At 40.9% G+C, this 26,254-nt stretch overlaps 1 protein-coding gene across 3 annotated transcripts; it reads right to left on the bottom strand.

Moving 5' to 3' along the window:
• Positions 1–8,863: 8,863 nt before the first annotated feature.
• On the bottom strand, positions 8,864–25,876 carry SLC30A4 (solute carrier family 30 member 4). 3 transcript variants are annotated; one of them, XM_021280286.2, is made up of 7 exons: positions 25,486–25,876; positions 20,413–20,559; positions 15,297–15,450; positions 14,819–15,032; positions 14,409–14,514; positions 11,996–12,130; positions 8,864–11,325 (listed from the first exon to the last, which is right to left on the bottom strand). In XM_021280286.2, the coding sequence occupies exons 1-7, from the start codon at positions 25,874–25,876 to the stop codon at positions 11,171–11,173; spliced, it is 1,302 nt and encodes a 433-aa protein (XP_021135961.2). In that variant the 3' UTR covers positions 8,864–11,170. The 3 variants fall into 3 exon arrangements, 2 of the variants coding, with proteins under 2 accessions (XP_021135961.2, XP_064931960.1); XR_010475211.1 differs by lacking the exon at positions 15,297–15,450; XM_065075888.1 differs by lacking the exon at positions 20,413–20,559.
• Between the last annotated feature and the right edge of the window lie 378 nt (positions 25,877–26,254).

Below are 26,254 nucleotides of genomic sequence, written 5' to 3' on the forward strand. Positions count from 1 at the left end.
TTATTATTTAATTACTGATTTTTGTTATTACAATAGTACTTCAAGGCCTTAATCATGATGATAACAAGAACTGAATTTATCCAAGAGCTCTGTTGGGTTTTTCACTTGGCTTTCTTTGCATATGACAGCCCTGGTGTCAGCATTTCTCTATCTGATGTCCCCTACCCTCTACATTTTTCTACTGCAAGATGCTATTAGTATAATACTGTACTATCTAGTCACTTCATTGGCGCGTGTGGTTTCTGTAGAATATAGTAACTTAGCAGAGGGCCCTGGTGCAATCATTAGAGGAAATTGTTCATCCTGCAGCTGTCATCTGTCTCTGCACAGAGGGCGGCTGTCCCTAGGACTAGCTCTAGAAAACAAACAGGAGTAATTCACTGGATCTGGCCAATATTTGGTGTTGGATGTTTCCCAAGAAAGCTTTCAGATTAAACAAACACGGCCGTACTGCTCAGCACAGTTCTAATTCTCTGGCTGAAGTCCTCGCTGTGCAGCACATCCCTGCTGTATGGGGAGCGCGTCTGATAACGAGATTCCCTGAAAGTGTAACTGAAATAGACATTAAAAATAAAAGGCATTAGCGAGGAAGTGGTCTCAGGCACCGCATTTGGACTGAGTAACTATTGACCCTCAGGTGCTGCTGTGCGCAGAGAGCAGGGGCTGTTTGCCCACAGCAATCTCCGGGGTGAAGCTGCCATGAGTGCTAATGGCACCCAAAGGGGATGTCCAAGTCAGGCCGACACCTGGTCCAAGAGCCGTTCTCCTGCAGCACCTCACCCCGATCAGAGATCACACACCTTGACAGCGCCCTGCAGGGGAAGCTACACCAGCCCTATTCGTGCTGTACCTTGACCTGGTGACCAAAGGATTTAAATTACCTTTTACTTTTGATAACCTTGTTATGTGGACATTCTGGCCAGAGCTCTTAATGGCGACGTAGTGTGCTTCTGCAGGGCTCATGAGGGACGTGTGGGTCCTCTTCCAACAGGGAGAGCCCAACACCTGTGAGAAATTAAGCCATTATGATTAAAAAGCTGCCATTAACACCTGCCTCCGTGCCTGTGGGGTCCCGCCCATGCCGTTTCCCTCCATGGGTGGGGGATGCTTTTCTTAGGCCTCAGCTCCATTTCTCCCTGGCTGGTGCTGAGAAACCTGCCAGAGGATGCTCCCTCACTGCCCAGGAGCTGAGGGGGGTGAGTCCTCCCGGGCGTCGCTGTCAGGTCATCGGTCCGTCTGGTGACTGGAGCGGGGACAAGGCCTCTCCTGCCAAAAAACAGGTACAAAGCAAAGCTCCAGCTCTGGGTTTTGTGACACTGTTTTGTTTCCAGGCGCGTGATTAGAGCTGAGCTCCCCTCCTGTGGTGATGTGCTGCCCAGACGTGCTGCTCCTCACCCGGGTGTTCCTGCTTCATGGGGGGATTGGGCTGGATGATCTTTTGAGGTCCCTTCCGATCCCTGACATTCTGTGATTCAACAGTGTGTGAGGTAAAAGATTTGTGTAGCAAACGAGGGAGCTGTAACAAAACCAACTCAGGCGTCAGGGGATGGCAGAGTTTAAACCTCTGTGGAGCTGTGTTAGCAAGTGAGAGTCCTGGAAATAATTTGTTTGGACTTTGAGTTATAGGTCAGATACTGATTGCTGCTGCCAGTCTAGGAAATAAATTTTAACAACCCCTCATCTATTAGCAATGGGAGCACGCACAGACATTTTGGTTTGGTGTTGGTTTTCCATTAAGACTTGTAAGGTCTGGCCCAACGCATCAGGCAGGCGCTGTGGCCATGGCCCCTGGTTCAGGTGGTGCTGAGCCGCCCCTCGCTCACGGCCGCCCTCTGCTCCTTGGGCTGCTGCTTGTCCGCGGGTGCTGGGACACAGCAGTCGGTGTCCTGGCCTGGCTGAGCGTGTGGCTCCTGAGGAACCATCCGAATTGTGTCACAGCCGGTGACAGCAAGGGCTGGAGTCAGGCCGTGTGTGGTGCTGGGCCTCCTGCTGCAGCTGCACCTTGGTGCTGGGCTTCAGGTGTGTGCCGTCCTGAGTGACAATACCCTTTCTGCTTCTCCGGGCCAAGATTTCACCACATGTAATGCTTCCTAAAAAGTATTCTGTATAAATAATTCAGCCTTCATGATGCGATGTTTTTAAGATAAAGCCAGTCATCTTTGTGACGTTGTTTCTATAAGGTTTAAAAAGTGCTTGTGCACATCTGTTAAGATTCAGATAAATGTGTTTCCAATTTTGCCGGTTGTCAAGCAGTAGAAAACCAGTCTCTTCGGCGTCAAACATTTGATCTGGACTATACTAGACTCTGGTATAACTTGTTTTCTGTCTCCCGCACCCTCCTCCCTATTTTCTATTGAGACTCCTCCCTTTGAGTTGTTGACACGTTTTATCTTCTTTCCAAATCTCTTGTGTTTCTGTCTCACCCACCAAAACAAACACATCAGAAAAACTTAACAATTTCTTGCTCTGATTTGTCTCCACAGTTAATACTCTGTATTCGTATACCTGCACTGTGTTCTATACATTTACACATGTAAAATTGTTAGATCAGAATATAATTTGCCTGGTGGTTTAAACTTGGAGAGGAAGCAAAAAAAGGCACTGCTTGTAATGTTTGTCTTCGTTCTCCCTCTCTCCTGTTCTGCTTTGCTTTAGTTATGCTCATGGTATCGTAATAAATTCACCATACGGATGATGGGGCAAAAAACAAGGAACCTTGCTAATAACAGTAAGATGCATAGTCTGTAAATTCTTCAAGCAAAAGTCTGTAGGTTTTCTGTATGTGCATAAATAATAGTAAATACTGAAGAATTGTCTTTCAGTTTTGCAAAAGATGAAATGGAAATTAGGGTCGTACATAAGCATGCATCGTCTTTCAATAGACTAACACAAAAACGTTTGCAATTTTCCTCTATTATGCTACTGCAGAAAAGTAAAGGCCGGATCTGTTAATAATGTTATGGGAGACTGTTCCTTACCCACTTCTTTCAAAACATATCTTGCTTTGAGTAAGGGCTGTTCTCTTACTAACATTTGATTCATCGGGTTGTTTCCTTACAAGAAAATGACAAAATAGCTTGTTCATGTTCTGTAGCTCCAACCTTGAAGTGGTCTGGCAGTTTTTAGTCCTGAGCACTATGAACCCTGGGGGTTCCTGTAGCCTTGCAGATCATGATGGTGGCAAACCAGGCAGCAGTTGTGAAATACCTTGTTCATTTGTGCATTTTGTTGTTCTTTTCGAGTAAACCGGAACGTGCAATTTCTTTAGGTTCAAACTCACATAGCTCCTCAGCCAGACTTCAGTGACCCCCAGCATTGCTGAAGCAGGGTCAGGAGATAAGAGCTCTTAAATTTGGGACTTTATCACAGCAATTGGTAAAGCAGAATTCCCTGCTGAAGCGTTTGGGAATTCTGCACAGACACTATCGTTACCAAATGTTGCCAAACTGGGGGCCTGCAGACCCAGGAAGAAAAGTTAAGTGGATGACAGCGCCAAAACCAGCCTGTGTGGACCAGAGCTCTGTAGCAATCCAGTCAGCATTGCCTAAAGGAACATACATTAGCTAATGCAGTCACAAGACAGAGCTGCCTGCCATCCCACTGATGGTTACAGCTCTTCTCTAGAACTTCTGGGTTTTCAAGCCACTTTCTATCATTTTGCTCTTTTGTATGGTATTTGGCACGAGACCAACCAGTTCTGGTGGACTGGGGTGGGCTGCTGGTGACTGTGGGCTCGCTGCTTCATCAGCCTTTTGCACAGGGCTGTGTTTTGTCTTCGGAAAGGACCGGTGTATATTGTGAGGTGTAAGGAAAGAACACCCACCTTATCACCCCACTAGATTGTTAACAGCACAGCGTTTGTGAAAAGGTGGAGTTCTTTGCCTTCCTGTTTCAGTCTTGTCGAATATGTGGATTTTAAATTGCAAAATTCATGCAGGGTCAACAAGTTGAATTAACAGATGCAGTTTATTTCAACACGATGTTACGTTGCGTGATGTATAGAGGGCAAATAGGGGTAGCTGTGGATGCAAATAGATTAGCTGAGAGGTCAGAAAGCCACACAAGATTAAAAAACTTCTTTAGCATAAATAAGTGTTTAAGCTTTCAACTTCAGCAAAACTTTGGCATTCCTAATTTCCTGTTGTGTGACACTTCTTTAACTGAAATAAATGTATTTGCAGTAGGTAGGTAAATAATAAACACCATCCTTTACCACATTTGCTGCTGCTGCATGAACAAGGAAGTAAATGCAGAAAATCCAGACTAGTTGTAATCCCTGGCAGTAACAGGAAAATGTTATCAGTTTGCCAAAGAAAAGTAGTCATCTGCTTTTAATAAATCACTGATTCACTACATCAAACCAAAGGGGAAGCTGTGTTTTTGTTAAAGCCATTAAGAGTTTTTTATTTAATGATGCATCTCTCCCTCCTGCTATGACTTCTTTTTTGATTTAGTAACTGCTAGTGTTATGCTACCTATGCTGTCAGCATTATTAAATTATATGTTAGCATTATGCTGCCTTTACTATGTTTATTTTTCTTCTTGGAAGTGCTTTGAATGAATCATGCTGTGGTCAGAAAACAGAATTTGGCTTAAAAACTGCGGTATCCACCTTACTCCCCAAACCAGAAATACACAGCAAAATCCTAGCGAGGATGACTTGCAGTTCTGTTCATTGCCCCACTGCCAAACTCTCAGCCATAGTTTTAGTGTTACAGTACTATGTTGTACGAAGTAGATGTCAAAGAAAATGAGTTTGAAGTTATGGGAATGTTTTTATACTGATTTCAGGGAGACATGGAATTAATGTAACAATGTGTAGGGGTTGTGTATATGTACTAGTATGTGGTTTTTTTAAAGTTATCTCTCTTCTTAAGGGAAATAAAAACATGTAAGAATTGGGCATGTCTTGGCTCAAGTTCCTGTATGTGGGTTAGTTCAAAGAGGAAGCTTTTGTAGTATGCAAAACAGTGTGATAAATAGAAGTTTCTGTTTGAGGTGTGTTGAGTGTATCACTTCTTGATAGGTGTAAAGGACAAAGGTGTACACCCTCTGTGGGCGAGTGCTTTAAATAAACAACATTGCCGCCAAAGTCATAGATGGATTAACTTGGGTTCAACCTTCCTGTCTGTTTTTAGAAATCCAGTTGTCGGTTTGGCTGGACCGTGGATGTAACGTGTAGCACATTCCTCATTAAGGGATAACAATGCACAAAGGTATCACTGTAGCTAGAGATGAGCGTTTGTTGAAAGAACATAATCAGAGTTACAAATATCAAAAGCTAAGGGAACTTCTTTACCTGTTGGACTTTTTTCTTCTTTACTAAGCAGATAAAAGTAGTATGGTGACCCAGTGAAGAAGGGAGATGGAGAAACACTCCAAGTTTATTTTTTCCGTAGCATCAGTAATGAATGTGTGTGGTATAGGCTAGGTGGGTAAAACTTACCTTGCTTAAGAGAAAAATGACTGTAAAACCAGTGATTAGAGATCCTAGTTGAACTGCATAACAGATCAACTAATGCTGCAATCTGTATTGACTTCATTTGTGACGACCACAATTTGGTCCAGAAATTATTAGTGTGCTCCATAGTTGGCTGCATGGTAATGTGATGGAGTCTGATGTTTTTCAGTTGGTATCTGCAGTACCCACCTGATCTGGCTTTATCTGTTTTGTTTCCTCCTTCCTCTTTTGTACACAAACACACCTTGTACCATGAACAAAGTATGAAAAAATAATAATAATACTACAGAACTGAATACCCTTAGTTAGCCGTAGCGGCTGGTAGGCCTGTTAGTAGGATTTAATTTTGCTATTGCTGCTGCTCTGTGGGCTGTGTCTTTGCAGCTCTGACAGCTGAAATTAGGGACTGCCTCTTCCTTTAATCCTTCCTCCAGGGCAACTTCAAACGTACTCAGTGTGGAAGAATAATATTCTGCTTTACAAAGTTAATAGATCTAATATAATGTGATATCCTGCAAGTGAGCATACCTAAAACATCTTCATTTTGAGTTTACTGCACATGGCTCTTTAACTTTTGATAAACAACGAGTTATTTTCTTTTACATTGCTATTATATGACTTGACATGTGTTCTGTGGCACGTCCAAGCAGACAGGTGGTCTGAAAACCATCATAATTTGTTCCATCTAGGTTATATTTAAAGCAAATATCTAAGCAGAGAGAAACCAGTGCGTGTAACTAGTTGGGCAATTTCCGTTCCCAATTGAAGGTGTGTGTCTTTGCAGAAGCTTAGAAAATACAGAATTGCTTAATAGCTTGAAGAAATGAAAGAAGACTTTACTGGAAGGAAGTTGTGGTTCTGAGTTCTTCAGCCTCTCTCATCTCTATTTTCTCTCTGTGAAGCCTGTTCAGCTAGATCAAAATCCAGCAGTTTCTTAGCAATTGCAGCAGTGCAAACACAATTATATTCTACATTTGTAATTGTATCTGCCTATTTTGAAACCAAGTTGCTTCCCTCAGTGTGTATTTTTGATTGAAAGAGTCATTTGATCATTTATTTAAAAAGCAGACAGTCAAGGATGTTTCAAATGCAAGTGTATGTTATCCTGGAAACATGAATTCAGCACCCCAAAGAAAGAGTACTTATTTTGATAAGAACGGAGAGCTTACATGATAACTGATATTGTTTATGTTAATGAATATAACTTGTTCTAATTGCATTTCAGATACCCAGGCCCACAACTAATTTCTATTTATTTTTTTATTATTATTATATGCTTGGAGATATTTGAGTGTTATATTTCATTATATTTACATGCATATGCCTTTAAGAATTATCTTAAGTACTTCCCGGTAATTGATAAACAAATCTGTGCTAGGTTCATCTTTTTCCTCTTGTATCCACGACAGAGTGAAATGCCCAGTGCTATTCCTAGGAAAAATTAAGACTTTTTTTACATACTTACTAATAAGACACTTCAAATATTTGCGACCAAATGTGTATCTGTGACATACAGAAGTGTCGATAGTTCTGTTCAGCCCGCAGGTGTTTGTGTTAAAGCTGGGACTAGCGCACCCTCTTCTGGTGAAGGCGCCAAAGGCCTTGAGGGTTCAACACTTCAGGGGAGAAAGGATTTGTCTGTGCAGTTTTGAGTCAGACTTGTGCTTACAGTGGCCTTGGAAAAAGGAACAAATTAAATATAAGCAAAAAAATGAAGAGAAATGTATGCTAGGTTCAAATATATAGCATCATCTTAACTATGAAAATGTTTGTTTATGGTGTCTTTCTCAAAAATTCTATTTGAATGTAAAAGGCCAGTTGCTAGAATTAAAGAGATATTTTTGGATGTTTGCATCTCATCGGTTTCTTTAAGGATGTATTAGATAATTTCTCTGTGTGTTTTGGGAAAAAGGAATAGGAAGGGTGCAGGGACTTGGGTGTTCGTAATGCACCTGAGACAAAGGCAATTTTTTTGTCTGTTTGCCATCTGGCTGCTTTTATCTATTCATCAGCTGAATCAAAAATCCCTGTATATATCAGTACTGAGTTTAATGTGAAACGCACTCTGGACAGAGTGCATTAACCAGTTTAATGTACCCTTGTGTACTGGCCGGTCACAATTGTGGAAAAACAACTTACCCTTTGGCCAGGTATGATATAAAAGAAGTCATAAACCAGTCGTCATAAGGATAAAACTATGCTTGTGTTTATGAAATGGCTTTTTTCTTCTAGAGAAATCGATGGCATAAAAGGTGTAAATGCTTCATAACTCTAATAAAAGCAATTAAGTTTTGTGTTGTACATTTAGCGCTGGCACTTTTCCAGCTGTGCGGTAGAGAGAAAAAAAGCAAAGCACAATGGAGAAAAGGAAAACAGAGATAAAAGAGAAAAAAATATTGATTTGGTTATCATTTCCTTACAGCTGTAAACATGGGAGCCAGGTACACATGCATTCTGAGAGCAGATTGCTGTGGCAGCTGGATAGCAGTAAATGGAAAGGATCAGTATTTATTGTAGTAGCTTCTGAAGTTGTCAGGTGTTTCACAGAACAGAATAACATGTACAGTCCTTCCCAGAGCAATCAGCCTGGAAAAAACGGAATGAGGAAAGCAAAGGGATCCGGCAGCTCCAGAGCACAGAGAGTGTGGGTTAGTGCCCAGCGTGATTTGTTACGGAGGAGGAAGATGGTGTGAAGCTGGAAAGGCGATTAAGGGTGGAAGGTGGAGGACCTTTACTTTGGTGGTGTGGGTTTTGTTTGTGTTTTTGTTTTTCCTAAGGTGGAGAGATAATCTAGTTCTGTTGTGCTCATTTATTCCATCCCTAGTAGTATTATAAGTGATAATCTGTGTATTTCTTTTGATATTGGTTAATAGTAGATTCAGAAGAATACTGGATTCTTACGTTAAACACAGTAGTGCCAGACAGCCTGTACCCTGAGTAGTTTATAAAGAAGAATAAAAGGATTACAGGTAGGTCACACGGATATAAATTTCCACGTGAGTTTAGTTAGACCTTAAAACAGGGCATGTACACTTCAGGGTCACTTGAGATGCATCCATTCTTTTATTCTTGATTCTCATTTCACCTTCTGTTGGTTTTTCTTCTCTGAACTCCTTCCAGTCCACAGGCTTTGATAAGAAAGGTCCCTCAAGGGTGGATGTGGGGTTTCAAGAATGTTTTGCCGGTTGTTTTCTGGCTGTTCCTTTAGCGTACTTTGTCAGCTCATATTTGCTAAAGTGCAATTATTCATGGGAAATAACAAGACTTAAATTGTTGTGACTAAAGACAAAGACGTAACTCATTCGATATATAACATCACCAAACTGAGTTAAGCTTGAGTGTTCAGACACTTCAAAAAACAGCTGCTGTAAGAATCAAAGATAAGAGACAGCAACACAACTATTTTATAAGACAACAATGAGAAGTTTAATTGATTTAATAAAACCCACAATAAAGCAACACATTTCTGCTTTTTTCTTCAATTAAACAAATGTGTAGTAAATTATTACAATAAAAAAGCTCCAAATACAATACATGTCTACTGTACTTTAACTTCTAATTACAGAAACTGTAAACCCAAATTTAATTAAAACCTCTTTGAATATTAGTATGTGCAAAATACCTGTTGTTTGTGGTATTTCTTTTCCAGTAAGTTTGTATGGATGGGATGCATGTTTTTCATTAACTGAGATATGGCTTAATGATAGTGTTTGCATCGAGGCATTCATTAACTTTGCAAGTACAGTGCTACTGCGCCTCTGAGCTGTGTGTGCTCCCAAGCGTTCCCATCTCTTGCCAGAACAGATACAACCATAACCAGGTGTTGTGTGCGCTTTGTCCAAATTAATACTGTGCTGTCAGTTCTCACCTCTAAACATTCATTTTGTGACCCCTGCGTCAAAAAAAACAAAGGGGAGAAAAGCAGCCAAGATTGTTACCACCAATTGCATGTATAAATCAGCCTGGTGTATATGTGAAACCCTAGCAGTTTCAAACAGACAATAGCTTAACTATTCACAGCTGAATATCACAATATCCATTACTTTGCAAAAATTTTCCTTTCTGATCCGCATACAGAACTACTTTTGATGTCGGTAAAAGTTCCTATCATAGAATCAGAGGATACCAGGTTGGAAGGGACCTCAGGGATCACCTGATCCAACCTTTCTTGGCAAAAGCCCGGTCTAGACAAGATGGGCCAGCACCCTGTCCAGCTGAATCTTCTGCATGAAGATCCAAGTCCAGAATAAGAAAAATATTCAAAGCCACATTCTTACCATCTTATGAACTTTGCACCTCATATTTTTGTTGCCCTCAGCTTCTTCAATGGAAATGACTTCAGAAGCAGGTGTAAAGCTGAGCTTGAAGGTGTGTGATAGCTTAGTGCCAGGTTTTATTATCCTGTGTACATTCAAGGTACAGTGATTCCACCATGAGGTTAAGCAAGTCAGTTTTGTGGGCTCTGAGAATGAGTAAATGCTTTTTAAATTGCCTCGTCCCTCTGTACATAAGAAAAGGCATTTCTGCCTCTGTAGCTTGTTATGATATAATTGTCCAACACCACTAGGTAGCTGGGATTGCTTGGATTTTGTTTTATTCATAAAGTATTGAGGGGCTGCTATTGCAGTGGCATTCCTGTGCCATACTGTGCTCAGAGCAGAAACTAAAAAGTGAGAGACCTGTGACTGAATTAATAGAATGTGTCTAAAACTTCTTCTCCCTGCTTTCCTGTAAGAAGATGCATGTATTTTGCATGGCTGTAGATAGTGTTTGAGAGTATCTCCACATCAAGCATAGCTCCTGTCACTTGATTTTTCTTTTAAAACAAAACAATAATGGAAAATGATCAATTACAGGACACTTATTAACTAGAATGCATGCTAATCAACTGGCCTTTTAATGTGAATCAAATGTTGGTTTAGACATTCAAGATTATTATTAAAAATTCATCTTACAAGTCAAAACTTTGTAAAATAAATAACCTGTTTCTAATGTATAAACCCTATTCTAAAATACATTAAAGATAACCGATCACTTAAAACACTTCAGGTCGGTCCAGCGTTGGGTCTCTAGTTAAATACCAGAAGTCTGGGCAAGCAGCGTCCTGTCTGGATCTCTGAATGCCCAGATTAAAGCTAACTTTCTGGTTTAGGTACAATAAATTGTGTATTCTGCAGTGCCTCCAAAGAGACAGTTTTCAAAATAATTCAATGACCACTGTATGCGTTATAGTTTAAGATACTGTATGAAAATTACTATTGCAAAAATACTGTATACTGAGTTCAGGGATCATGACATATTATGGAACCCTGGTACGATCAGTATTAGAGACTTCAATTGAAATACTGAATTCTTGATGCTCCATTTGCAGTACAGGTAGTTTGTGGTACATAGTTATTAAAGGACAATATTGGGCTGTAATTTGTGAGGTATCTGCAGAGCCGTGTTGCAGTTTGTAAACAATCTGAAAACAGTTTTGTCTTAAAATCATACTAAATTGAATAAACCAGTACAAGGGAGAGAGTGAAATATATGTTCTGTAGGGCAACCACTGCACTTCTTGCAGCACCAGTTCTCCCTGCTGCATGTTACATGGTACAAATCCACATATTAATGGTTTCTACTTGATCGTTTTCATTTTGCGTTTATTGCTCTCAGTCTTTGACTACGAGATAAAGAATAAGGCAGCAGTTCCCAAAACATATGAAATTAGGCACTGGAACTCTGACAACTTGCGCAGGTTTTGCTCCTTTCCTGTCTGTAGGTCTGAAGCTGCACAGAGCACTTGTACATTCCAAACGTGTTCAGCAGCAGGTGTCGGGCCTTGGCCTGAACTTCCTCCCATTTAGATGAACTCCCAGGAACTGGAAAATTGGGAAAAGAATTAATAGAATTCATTCCTCAAGAAACCTGGGCGTTCCAGCTGTTCTTAAATTTAGCACAGTTTTCCCAACTAGAATAATCTTTGTTCACACCCATTTATTAATTTAATATTGTTCTGTGGTCACTATGTACTCCCTATATATTATTTTTACATCTTTAGGTCTATATCCTCTAACTGGGATCACATCTTGATAGAACTGTGTTAGACACTACCGCCCCCTTTCCCCCAAAAAACTGAGCTTTCTTACTAAGAATTAATATTCATGGTAGTGTTTATATGTCTAAATCAGCATGTATTTTGGAAAAACATACTTATTTTTCAAATGTCAGATTGTTCCACATTAGAACTTCACCCTGTCTTTCCCTGAACAAAATAAGGGATATTATGAGGAGTTTGGTTTTTTTAATACCCAAAGAATCTGTATTAGATGTTTTAGTATGAATATATTTCTTTGCAAAATTTTCATTTACACTGTGTCTTTCTGGGCCAATGAGTTCTGTACCTCGCTGTATAAAACCATACTTAGTAGATACTTTTTTTTTCACAGAATGATACTTCCTAGTTCAACTTGAACAACAATACTAAGAGGAAGTGCTGGGGTTTTTTCTACACTTAGATTTGATTTAGAATTATGCTATATAGCCGCTTACCTAGTTGCAAGTGGACTATGGCAGTTGTTTTTCCTGCAGTGAGAGACCAAACATTTAAATCTTCTATAGAATAAACGTCTTCAATTTTCATCAAGTCTTCCTTAATGCGATCCACATTTAAATGCTTTGGAACTCCTGTGACACCAAACAAGAGGTAAAATTAATTCTGTCTTCTGCAAGCTCTCAGTGGCCTTTAAAATGTCACGACAGATCTCGGAGTTTATCATTTGTGCTGTTGGAAATTATTAGTAACTTCCAAGTTATCAATAGAGAAGCATATGCAGATTCGCATGTGAAGTCCAGTATGACACAGACGTTGTACAGAAATTGCAGTGTTGTCTCAAATGTGATTTATGCTGTCCAGAACCTGCTCTCTGGCAATAGCCTGTATTAGATCCTTTGGAGCAGTGTCCTTGTGCAGACACTTTACCACGGCTCGTGACCCCTGATCACTGCTTGGAACAGGCTCTAAGCCAGAATCTGAAACAACACAAACCACAACTAGGACCTGTCTCCTGAAACTTCGCTCTTCGGGTTAACCAGTATAATTTCCAAATGCTCACAGTAATCCATCTCCAGTGGTTAAATATATATTACTTCTGTCTTACAGCGTGGCATCCTTGCAAATCAGCAATTGCACTGACCAAGCCCTTTTGGACGTAGTATTTTCAGCAGCTACAACACATCTGTACCTTCCCTACTCCATCCTTTAGCTGTACAAAGGGCAGAATCAAAATTTTACATGATCAACATGGGCCCTAGCACAAAAACACTGAATGAACTCTGTTTCTGAATAGTCTTGTTTCCATCATAGCTTTTTACCACCTAACTTCCAGTTTTATGGGGTTTGATTACATATACTATGAGGAGTTCAGCCACTTGCTCCTCACATTTCTTCAGCATTTTTGGATGACTCCTCTCTGAACCTGATGCCTTATTGTCTTTTAAATTGCGTTAGTCCCGGTACCATCTCTCTTGAAAGTTCAATGTCTTGAATTGTCTCTCATTAAACAAGATTTTATTCTAATGAAGACTACCAAACAATTACTTGGCTGTTAAATAACTAGCTAACTGCCTGGTACTATTTCTACAGCTTTCTTTTTCCCAGGAAACATGGATTTAATGTTTTATTTCTTGCATCATGCTATTGACAGACTTCCATGCTGCTTTATAAATCTATATTAAGAGCTAGAATCTCATTGCTTGTATTAGACAACCATTTAAGTTTTTTAATTTAGCATTCCTAGTATAACGATGAAACTGAAGTTAAAATTAATATTGAAAGCTGATACAGCTCCAAGGCCTCTGATGTTGTAGCAGTAGTCTCCAACATAAATGGGAGTCCATTCTCTGGATGTCTTGAATTTGAGTTGGAAATATTCCCTAGTATACATACAGCCCACCTATCATCACTTTTAATAACACCATTAATGCAAAGATTGTTATGACAACTGGGATACCTATGCAAACAACTACAACTCAGACATCTGGAATCTGATACATCATTAGCTTGTCTTATCTGTTTTCTTCAGCTAAATCTTAGCTATTGGTTTGGAGCTAATTGAGGTTTCTTAAGCAAATGTCACCATTTTTGCCTTTCTGATGAACTTCCATTTTGTTGGATATTTTTTTTCTTCCTGAACGACAGCAAAAGCACTTGACATTGAAGATTTCTAGGTCCTTGATTTAACCTTGTAACATAATAAAAGTGAAGTCAAAAATAGCTCAGATGAGACAGCTAGGAGTGTGCAGCTAAAACATAGGATTTTTCTCCCATCCCTAATGTTTTCACTTTCATAAGGTAAAAGTACTAGCTCAAGCAGTAAGAGTTGGCATGTGAGTTATAATAAGGCAAAGAATGTTGCTGGCATCTTTCCCTCCGAGTCACCGTATGAGATAACATTCTTCAGCTTATATTCAGCTTTTTCTTCCCTTTTTTTACTTCCTTTTTACACCGCTCATTTCTTGTAGCTTTGCCTATGGTAACAACAGAAGCACACAAGTAATACCACAGCGCTTGTGGAAAAGGGGAATACAGGACAGTTGTGAACCACCTGTCCAGCCATTAGGCCTTGGCTTGAGTCCTCTTTTTACATGCGTTCACACTCACTTCACCTTACAAGTACTTGAAGTGAAAACATAGAATTGAGTTGGGCGAACTTCACTGAGTTTGGCGATAGCCGCTGCAGACACAGAAGGAAGCGCTGTACATTTCAGTGCAGAGATCAAAGACGTCTATAAAGACCGCTGCAACTTAGCCAAGCCATCAAGAACCAACAGCCTAAAGCAGCAGCAGGACAAACAGGTCTCCGGACACAATCCACTTTGTTAGAGATGGTGATTATGTCATAAAAGTGCCAACACTCACTGGTGTTTGGCATGTAAAGTACTGCAGACTGTGCACGGATCTTACCTTCCATAATAATAACTCCTGTGTCACACAGAATTCGAACCGTTGTCAAAACCACCAGTATGGAAAATACATATGTACATATAGGATCAGCAATCTTGTACTCTGGCTGCAAGGGAAGTTCCAAAGTGTTAAAGGGTGTATAAAAATCAGCTTGCTTATAAAAACGTGAGTCAGAAAATGCAGTTACTTCTAGCTCCAACTTTCACGAATATTTATTTTTGTTGGAACACTTACAAAATACATAATAGAGATAGTATTTGCTTATTTTGCATGAATGTATGAAGCTTATAGTAGAATGTCAAAAAGTGGGGTTTTTGATAACTTACAAAACCCAGTCCGTTTTTAATTTAATCACTGGAGTTGAAATTTAAAAAAGTTCCAGTCTGCCTCAAAGAGCACCCATTCCTTACCTTAAAGCGTATGATGTACGCAGCTACGAGCACCCCGATACTCTGTACCAGGTCCCCGAGGGCGTGGACGAAGGCGGCTCTCACGGCAAGGCTGCTGTGGCCGTGGCCCCCGCTCTGCGCTGCGTTAGGAGGGTTCGACTGAGGAACGTGGGAGTGAGGGTGGGAATGGGAGTGGGAGTGAAGGTGGCCAGACTGATTCAGCAAAAAACCCATTCTGAAAGCGAAAGAAGAAAAACACTCCAAGAAACAGGCTTTAGGGTTTGGTGAGTGGGTTTTGTTGTTGTTGTTGCTTCTCTTTCTTTCATTTTAAACTAAAGAATTGAAAAAGTAACACTCAGCATCGTTTCATGTCTTAATTATGAAAATGAAGAGGGCCAGCAAAATTACATTGCATGAGAAAGTTACAGGCCATGAATGAATTAGCAGCTATTTCAGAAATACATTTATGAGTTTTAATGGAGAGAAAGGGAGATCTTACATTAAGTTAACTGCAACACCAACGGCTGCTGTAATCAGCATGATATCGCCATTTATCTCATAGTCCATATGGATAGTTCTCTGAACAGCTTCATACAAGAGGAATGCCATAAGGATATAGACCAGCAATACACTAATGATGGCTGACAATACTTCTGCAAACAGAAAGGAAACAACATTACAAAAGTGAGTCTCAGATCTATTTCTATTTCCAAATCAGAATGTGGACAGAGCCTTAATTGTTGTCACTATTTTATGCATATTATAACCCTAATGCACAACTAACAAGTTGTGTGGTAAATAAAACTCTTAAAATAGGATTAACAAATGGAGTTTGTTCTAATCAACTCCTTCACACTTCCCTATCTGTATATCCCTCAAATTCTGTTTTCTCTGCAAACTTCTGCACAGGCGATGACTGTGAGTTCTCAGGCCAAAGTTCTGGGTTGTCTGAAGAAGCTGCAGACAAAGTCCTGTCAGAGGAGGGGAAAATAGGTGATCTCAAACATCACCGGCCCACCAAAAAAGAAGAGAGCTTGATTTCAAGTGTCTGCAGTATTAACCTGGATATAGAAATCACTTTTATATTTCCTTCTGTATTTAGGATGGAGAAAAAATTATAAAAAGATTAAGGAACTGAACAGTACAAACTTGTCAGACGTATTACTCCTAAGCATCTTGATATCTGTGTACATACACGGTATTTATTGCAGATTTCAGCTACAAAGGATTGCTTAATGTAAGTTTCTGTATTGCTGTTCTAACACTATCTAATGTTTACCAAATATTCATTTCACAAAAGTAAGAGTGTCACCACCAACACTTTGGTGTAGGACTTGTTTCATCAGCAGGGACTTTTCAAAAGGGCACATACGTCTATATAAAGAGAACATTCTAAAGTTCAGAAAAACTCCTAATATTTCATTGTCACGCACCTTCTGCCGCCATTTAAATCTGTGGAAAGTGGTTACAGCTCTCTACAAGGTTCCTGCTGTTCTGATGTGAGGTAAAGAGCTCTGAATATTTTATGCTGCTGTCTGCCTCAGTACCCAAGTCATGAAATTGGGCTGGTAATAGCGCACAGAAGCCTGGGGAGGGTGGAGCCCATGTTACAGTTTTAAGGTCCTACTATAAATAATATAGGTATTTCCAAATGGGTCACTAGATCCCTTTTAACATAAACGTTCTTTTCCCTTAACTTCGTATTCTGAAGATTATTTCGCTGTTGCAGCTGAAATTGGGGAAAAAAAAGGCAAGATACCTTACAGCGAAAACACTTAAAAGAGCGTCTTAGTTATAAGCAAGTTAATACAGGGCTTTACAAAAAGCACTGGGAGGACTTTAATGCTCGCTCCATTGTATTGCGTGTAAATCTGCAGCCATGCCTGAGTAATCTGTAGTCATTATGCTCATTACTGTCATTGCCAGATGGATCACTGGGATTTTATCCTTCCTGTGTGAATTCAAAGATCTGAGGTGGAATTAATTTACTTGGAACTATAGTGGCTGTTCTTCCCACTTGTTCCACACATTGCCCTGATTTATTCCCCCATAAGGGCAAAATTTTGCTCTTGGCTGTACCACAGCGCTAAGAATCCTGCCCTGAGAATTGCCTCCCTTCTCCCTCTGCTCTGAATCTGTCGTTACTGCAGAAGGTGTCACTTTTAACACACAGCTGCCTTAATTTTATTTATTGACTATCACAATAAAAAATATGCAGCTATATAAGCATCTTAATATCACGAAAACCACTTGATGTTTAAACTGAATTTTTAATATTATGGGAGAAGAGACTCACACCAACGCATTCAGCTGTTGGGTGGCGTGTCAATGCCTGGATGAGCATCAGCATTTCCAGGCACTAATAATGCTCTGAAAGGCAACTGTCACAATCTCAGACGATTGCAGAGCAACTTGAAAATCCTGGTCCTGGGAATATCCATGCAAGGCGTAGTGTTCTTTACAAAGCAGGCAGATTATTCAGGACAGCTGCCTAAAAAAGCAACCAACCAACAACAAAAACCCCACCACCATTGCTTAGAAGGTTTTCCAGAATGCTTTTTAAAAAAGCTTGTGAAGCCCTAGCACATTAGCATTTACCAGAGAAATAACTTATTGTGGTTTTAGTCTATAACTGTGTTTCCTGCAACAGAAACCGGTGTTTGCCTTGCAGTTTCTTTCGGAGTCATTGGCATGTCGGCATTGTAGATTCGTGCTGAGATCTTTCACTGTTTGTGAAGTGAACTACGCGCTGTCTCAGTGGACTGACTGGTTCTGTCATTACTAACGTTGTCTCTGCAGCAATGGAAAAATGCCAGGTTCCGTATCTATGCTTAGATCTGGCCTGTGTCTTGCTGAGAAGGAGGCACCTCCACTTGGTGGTGAAACACAACTACTTTTGGCTTTGAGAATATAACCCTTTTTTGACATGGCTGCAATTTCCATTATTTTGTCTTCACTTTTCTAACCCATTCCTGAATCCGTCAGCTTCCTTTTCACCATTGAACATGGAATAAAAGCGGAGATGGAGCATACACATTATGTATTCAAGGGGAATTCAAACAAATGAAAACTAGTGCTAATTCCCTTCTGGAATCTGACTAGAAAACTAATATGTCTGTTGTCTTTACAGTGCCATGTTTATGGGAATGAGTTTAAAAATTCATCATTCTGCAAACAAAAGTGATAATGAGCACCAGAAACATTGTTCATTAGAATGTTTCCATGCTTACTGTATATATAGAATATTGCAAAATTTGATGCAAAGCAGGTCAGTGATGAGCAAGTTCTTGCACATATTCCAAGATTTAAGCAAATGCTCCACATTTTTGCTGTAACAGATGCTCAATCTGTAGGCTATTTTTAACATTCTCTCATGTTTAAAGATCTCTCCCATTAAATTCAAGCCATTGTTGAGCTCATGTTATTTGCTGACAAGCTTCTTACATATAGGTTATTTGGAAAAATGTATTATAGCGAGGATGTGCCCCAGAAGCAGCTTTGGTCCATTGCCAGCAATCACTGGTGTGTGAAACTGGGCCCTCAGGCCACAGCATTCGGGCTGGGTACCTAAAATCGGGCAAATAAATTTCACAAATGTGACTTTGAGAAGCAACCCTGTGTATGGTAATCTTGAACCATCTTCTCTTCTGTGCTTGCAGGGCCCAGGGCAAGGTTTGGAGGTCCCTCCCAGGGCTCCCCAGAACTTTTTCTGGGGCGAGGATGGTGGGTTATATGGACTAATCCTATGGGCCACCATTGGGTCAGTATGGCCAGTACTTTCCTTGGCAGTAAAATGAGGAATTAAATAAAAAAAGATACAGAAAGTGAGGTGGCAGGAATCCTCAGGGATTTCTGTTTGCAAAATGCTATGGAGCCCTCAAATTAATCAAAAAGTCAGTGAAAACGTACAGAACCGAGTAAGATTTTAATGGTTAAGTAAGTTACTTTTATTTTTTAAGTCCTGTTTTAAGCTAGGCTATGGCATGTTCAATATATATATATACTGTTTGGCTTTAAAAGAGTTCCAAAGACATCAACTACTCAAAGTATTTTAAAATACAAATTAAAATGTGTATAAATGCTAGCTGACATCCTTCTGCATAGTATAAGCAAATGCCAGGGGCATACCTGGCAGGTCAGGTTTCAGTATTAGGAGAGCTGCTATTGCAGAATTAAAACTTCTTGAAAGAAAAGCTTGTAATGGGAAACGTTAGCATTGTTAATGCTTTCTTGCTAAAGCCCCAAAGATCTTTGCTAGTGCACAGAGTTATGCATTCATGCATTAGTGACTAACTGATGACAAATGACTAGGAGTGATGGAGTTGCTGAATTCTGCTGCTGTTCTATCAGCCAAAATAAGAACTGCAAAATAATGACTACACAAGGCTTTGAAATTCCTTGAAAAACAAACACTAGAGAATGTACAGAGCAGAGGTGGCAAACTGTGACACTAAAAATGGTTTATTTAAAGAAAAAGATTGAAGATTTTGGTAAAATGTCTCCAAGACCTGCAGCTGTAGATTATAAATTATTATATCCAGTTACCAACAACATGAAAAAACCCTTTATCATTACACTTCCAAATGTGAAGTAATGAATCCTGAAAATACTCTTCCAAAGTTTAGGTCATAATTCTGTCTATACTTCTTTTTAGAAACACCTAAAATGGGCAGAGGTTAAGTAACTTACTCTATTGCAAACCATGGGACACTTCGACCTCTGCTTTGTGTGGTTTGGGGAGCACAGGGGGAATACTGAGTTATGCAGTTTCTGGCAGGGCAGAGCTCTCTGATAATATGCTCTACAGAGCTTTTTCGTTCTGGATTAAGATGTCATTTTTCACATTGAATAGGACCTTTTGCCAGTGTCATCATTCCACTGAAGTCACTGAGATTCCATGACTCCTGGGCACTGGCAACAACCTGTGGTGAACAACAAGCGACTGCTGTGTACAGCTCCTGCACCAGCAAGCGTGTCACACAGCAGTGACAGTGGTACCGCAGTGAGCGACCAAAGAACGTGTCCCACTTTTGCTCAACGGCCTCAACTCCAAAGCACAAAGGTATGCAGAGGCCTGATCTAACGCTACAGACTATGGATGGGCTGTGAAACACAGCTGAATATCCACCCTTGTTCTTGCTGGGGAGTGCTGCTCTCCTCTAAACCTCTTAAAGCTTTTTAGGCCATGGCTTATTTGTAGGTTGTCATATTTATAATGTCATCATGTATACAGTTCCCCGGCCTTTCTCTTCAAGGTGGAAGATGAATCAAGCATTCAGAATTAACTCTGCATCTGATTAAGTCCCAGTTCCATAGAGATGGAGAGACTCGTCCTGCTCCCAGCGAGTGAAACTCTGACACCAACTTTGACTTTTGGCTGAGGTTTAAAATATTAAAATTTACTTTTTTACTGTTTATTCTCTTGTGGTAGAACAACCTATGTAGGAGATCAACAATGCCCAGTGAAATGACATTAAAGCCATGGTGTTAAACATAAAGCAACTTCTAGGTTTATTGCTACTTTCCTTCTAATTACCTATTCTTCTGGAATTAGGTGGTCTTTACAGTTGTTGCTTAAAAGACTCTGTTAATAACAAAAGCTGATATCTACATACCTAAGCGATGAAATCCAAAAGTGAACCTCTTTGTGGGAGATTTTGCAGACAGCCAGAGAGCAAGCAGGGTCAAAATAATACCACTGAGGTCAGTTAACATATGAAGTGCATCTGTCATAATTGCTAGACTGTTAGCAACATATCCACCTGAAAATGAAGTTGGAAAAGTTAGGACGCATGACATTAATGATTCTGGATAATATCCTCTTGGCATAGCCTACAGTTATTTATTTTCAGAACAGTGCATTAAGTGTGTGAGAGCACTTGTTATAATTACTACAGTTGGGGTTTTTTTCCATTGCAATCAAAATGCTGTGCTATAATTTAAAGCCACCATAGTTACAAGTGCAGTGAAGTGTGCTTTCTATTAAGAGTAACATAGACAGGATTCACTCCTGTTATTCTCATGGAGACTGCTTGCAACACGATGTTTGCAAGTTCATGCCCCAAATGGTTTTGTATTTTTTCTCATATATTATTGCATAAGTTTAATCAGCTGCTCCTTTTATTAAACTACATTTGTTAAATATTTTGACATTAAGGAACAGGGACAGAAATCCAGTGACTCAACGGCACAGAAATTTACCCTGCCTCCTTTTTATTACATTGTCTTTTAACCTTCGTTACTCAGTCTTGACAAGGGTGTATAAGTTCTGCTAATATATATTGCAGACAATAACTTTGACTTGCACAGCACTGTTCTTTGTTATTTATTACTGTAATTTTTTCTAGTAATTATGAGCTCTGTTGAGACAACCTCAGATCAAAGGTTAATAGCTTTGTTACAATTCAATTGCTAATGCTGCTATCGGATCGCTGGAAGATTTAAACAACGCACCTCTCTCTTAAGCAGCCCTTCTCCAAAGGGGAATCAAGGACAGGCTGCGTTGTCTTCCATATGCATGAAGCTAAGCCCATTTTCTCCCAAAAGATCACATTTTTAGTGTCAGTTCAGCTATGATTTAGTTTCTCTTTTTACCTTGAGATTGTCATTCAGCCTGTAAATTCTACTGAGCAAAGCACGCAGCTGGCATGCCATTTGACAGGCTAGCGCCTCCAACTAACATTTCAAGCAAAGGTATTTTCATATACAATTAAAACTGCCGTAGTGAAGAGGCTGCCCATGAGGGAAGAGCAAAGGGAAATTCACAACTGGCTGACTGTGCTCCAGACTAGTCCTAAAACGTGTGTGTGTTTGTACACACACAACCTGCAGACAGAACTACAGTCTCCTCCCCAGCCAAACCCCAGCAGCGTGGCTGATGCTGTAGTATTGCTGGCACTGGGGTATAACTACCAAATACACCACATTTCACGCAGTTCCCTTCCTCCATCCCCCATTCTTCAGTTGTTCCTAAGTTTCTAAGTCAAATTCTTCTGAGGCTGAAGTTTCCCAAAGGCCATCACGGCTCAAAAATAATGAGTTTTTAAGATTTAGCAATTCAGCAGATCTTTGAGTAAAATCAGTTATGCCTCTCATTTCTGAATTAATTTTTGTTCTCACATAATTGAAAAAATATGCCTTAGACATGTGCAACTTGGCCTCTTATAGTCAACAGAGAAGAAACAACAATTTTATCTAAGGACATTCAACTCAGTAGTTTATGTGTATGATCATTTAAGGTATGTATGTTAATTCACATGTATTACTTTTGAGAATAACTTCAGTCTAAGATGAGTCAATGCTATTTCAGCTAGCCACTCACTTTTAAAGACTTTAAAAAGAAAAGTATCAAGAAGGAATTTGGGTACTGAAGCTAATCATAATGCAGCACATGGATTAAGAAAATATAATCAAGATTTATGAAATACTGAAATGAAAGGTTCTCCATTTCCAAAAGTATCGGTTCATTGCTTGGTTAAAGGTGCTGCCTAAAGGCTATTTAAACATGATTGGCAACTTGGAGACAAACAAAGATATCTATAACCTTTACAAATAGACAGGCTGATGGCTCACCACTGTTTGCAGTGAGCTGTGAAGGACAGCAGTCCTCCTCAGGGGTGATCAATTAGCAATCTCTAAACACAACTGAAAACATCAAAACCCTGTCAGAAAAGCAAACTAGGACTTGCAGTATGTTTTTCATTTCTTGATGCAAAATGGTTCCCACAAAGTGTAAGTTGTTAGCTGACTTTTACAATGACTGTTCATCAAACTGAACAATAAACACTGAGGTGGGATGGGGTAATGAGCTTGGCTGTACTTTGGGAAAAATATGCCTATCAAGATTTCACAAAGAAGCTGCTGAAACAAGATTTCCTACGTGTTGATATTGGTAACAGACAGCAGAAGGATTTTTACTGAACAAATTCAAATTAATTGTGTCATAGGGTCTTTTGCCTGTTTCTTAGAAACTCAAATCTGTGAAAGATCATAGAAATAAGTCAGTTAAAATGTCCTATGTGATTAAAGTTTCTCAAATATCTGAGCTACAGATCAGTTTTAAAAGTTCCAAGATTTGAAACCAATCAGACAGAGGGCTGGTGTGAAACAACCGAGTAGGACACTGACCCAAGACTTGCGGGCTCCATTTTTAACGACCTGTTCTCCTGCTGATTACTTGTCCTATGACAAGTCATTCAGGTCAAGATCCACAAGAGCACAGCTATAGCCAAGTCCTCTCATTCTTCTCTGTGGAAGCTGGATGCCTGAATGTTTTATGGGTCTGCCCCTTAGCACTGCCTCAGTGCCCAAATACTGAAATTAGGCTGGTAATAGTGTACAAAAACCCATGGAGGATGAGCCTGTGCTACAGTAGTAAACGCTTTGTACAGACAAATCCACCACCCTGCGCTGAGCTTGCAGAAGTCCTGGCTGTAAGGGAGAAACAACAGATGATGTGACAGTGATGAGAGAGTATTTTTACTCTCACCACTTGTCATTTCTAGAGTTCTCCCTGCACTAGCTACAGAAGGGTCTGCAATAGTGTGAATCAGCTCCGAAGCCCAAACATATACACGATCAGTGACTTCAGCATCAAGCTGCCAGAAGCTCAGAAATATTATTCAGTAAAGCGCCCTTCAAATGAACTAAATTCAGCATATATCAGAACTCTGATATGAATACAATCAAATACAACCACTGTCATCTTAAAGCATATCTACATCTGAGATATAACACTAGGTTGCTTATCAAATTTACCTGAGTTCATGCTGAAGCAAAATTTCAACAAAACAGCTGGTGGCAAATGGAGACATTCAACCAGACCCCTGGCGCAGGTTTGGTGTGCGGTGCCCTATCTGTGATAACGCTGCCACAATACATCAGCTCATTAGTGACCAACCACACACTGAGAGATGTTGAGGGACAAAACCACTTTTTTCCGTTGACTCACGTTAAGGCCCCACATAAAGCTGGTGCAGATATAGCCACTGTTCTGATGTGTATCTGAAAATGGACCATTTCATTTCTCCTACCGATTTTTTTTTCGATGTGTGTGAGATAAACTGTATAATTTATACTTAAGCAATGATTTTGCTCCCTATCTATCTTGTAGAGTTTTTGCCTTAATGCCACAATTCACAACTGTCCTAGAACAAGCAATTCAAGAGCAAGAGCTCAATTCACACAAGCAAAGATCAGATCTTTAGTCATTATGGACCAAATCTGCATGGGTGAGGAGGAGGATGTAGGTCCCATGTTACTATACCTGAGGCATCTCTGTTATTTGCTTCCAGGAAGTTTTTTACTTGATTTTTTTTTTTCCCCTGGTGAATCGTGGTAAATAATTCATCTGATCAGCTCGGATTTAGACTTGTATGTTAAAATGAAAGCAATTTAAAAGCAATTAATTGTTACAGCTGCCAGAGAGACCTGTCTCAGCATACCCATCCATGCATTGGCACTGATTAACCGTCCCCACTACTTCCAGTCAGGGGACAGGGGATGAGTTGAAGCAAGTGTTCTTCAGGAGGCTGAGCAGCACCAAACACTCGCACTGAATGGCACGGATGTACCCAAACGATGGTAACAGCACACTCATATTAAACTGATAAGTGAACAGAGATTAACAGATAAATACTATCCTTTGTAAAAATGATTGGATAATGATGAAGTCATAACGTTTAATAGCACATCTATGCATCCAAGGGACCTTCAAATGTAAGTGTATTTCAAGCCTGTGCTGCTATAGCCTAGTAACTAAAGCACAGGTGTTTTGTGCAGACTGCTGTATAACGCACAGGTTCTGTTCAACCTGAACAGCAAACGCTAGCACGTCTTTATGAGGGAGCGATAAAAGCTAAACTTGAGCACCAGATTCCTTCCGGCCAACAACAATCAGATGCTTATACAGGAAAAAAATTCCAGGTAAAAACCCACCATACTTCTGCCAAGTACTAACAAAGAACTTAGGCTACTTGGTATTATACTTCCATATTGTAATGGGAAGTGTTAAAATACTTATTGTAGTTGACTTTGATCACAAGATTTATGTCTGGATGGAGCATTTGCGGCTCCAGAGCACAGCAGGACATTAGGAAGTTGTCAAGAGAGTGGCTGCTTCACTGGTTTGTTATTTATAGCTCAGGATTTGTCATTTCAGTTGTAAATAACAGAGTGTATTGCTGTATCTGGTGAATGAGGACAAATACCCCTTAATATTAGTTTTGTTATTGTGGTAAATGTCACACTTTGAAACGCTATTTCCCTCGATGCAAACACAACAAGATTTTATGGCAGTAATTAAAAAATACTGAGGATTAAGTTATTAATCTTTTATTTACGTCTGTAATAAAATGTCGCTTCTCCCTGGCTAAAAGCACCTTATAAAACACGAGAAATAAAAAAAAAAAAAACCCAAACACATTAGATATATAACGAATGTGTCATTTATGCTGTTGGGGGGATTGATGAGATTTGGGTAAGTGAAGTTGCAAATTCCTCTTTTCTTGCATGGCAGACACAGGTGGACTTTGCTCCTTCCCACTCTCTTGAACTTGCCGCTAATCGCTTTGCTCTCTCTAAATGACAGATGCTTTCTCTTAGTAAATATTTAAGACCAAGGCTCGAGCAGCGTAACAGGCTCTGAAGCGCACGGGCCAGAGAGACGGCAACAAAAGCCCCCGACTCACCTATGAGCTCTCCGGTCATGAAGAGGAGGTAGAGGAGGGCAGCGAGTGTCAGCCGCTGCTTCACCTTCCTCTGCTTGGAGCGCTCCCGCCGGCTGCTGCAGCCGCTGCAGGGGTCCGGCCGGCCGGCCCGGGCGCTGCGCAGCGCGATGTCCCGATCCAGCAGGGAGTCGTCGTCGGAGGGCAGGCCCGGGGGCGCCCCGTTCACCGGCGTCTCCGGGGCCGACTCCGAGGCGTCGTCCGACACCACGACTCGCAGCTTATTAAACCGGGGGAAGTCCTCGTCCCCCACCTCGTCCGAGAAGTCAAAGGCACTGGAGTCGTTCAGGAACAACGGGTCCTCGTTCTTCCGCAGCAGCGACTTGATGCTGGTCCAGAGGCCGAGCCCAGCCATAGCGGCGGCGCCCGGGGACCCCGCCGGGTGCGGCCGATCCGCCGCGGGCGGCTCTCCTGGCGCAGCTCCTCCTTGCAGGCGGCGCCCGTCCGCTCGCCGTCCCGTCAGGGCATGTCCCCTACATCGCCCCGCCGGGCCCTGCGCAGGCCGACCGGAACGCAACGCGGGTCTCAGCCGCGGAGCGCCCCGGCACTACCAAGCCGCACCGCCGCCTCCCGCCGCTCGCAGGCCCCCGCCTCCCCGCCCGGCACCGAGCTGCGAAGCGCCGCGGACGCTGTCACTCCCTGGAGCCCCGGGCCGCCGCACTCAGCCGGGGCCGCCTCCCCGCCGGCGCAGGGGGAGCGCCGCCGCCGCCGTGCGCGTCACATCCATCAGCGC

This window comes from Columba livia, chromosome 11 (genome assembly GCF_036013475.1).
Source record: "Columba livia isolate bColLiv1 breed racing homer chromosome 11, bColLiv1.pat.W.v2, whole genome shotgun sequence".
Lineage (NCBI taxonomy): Eukaryota > Metazoa > Chordata > Aves > Columbiformes > Columbidae > Columba > Columba livia.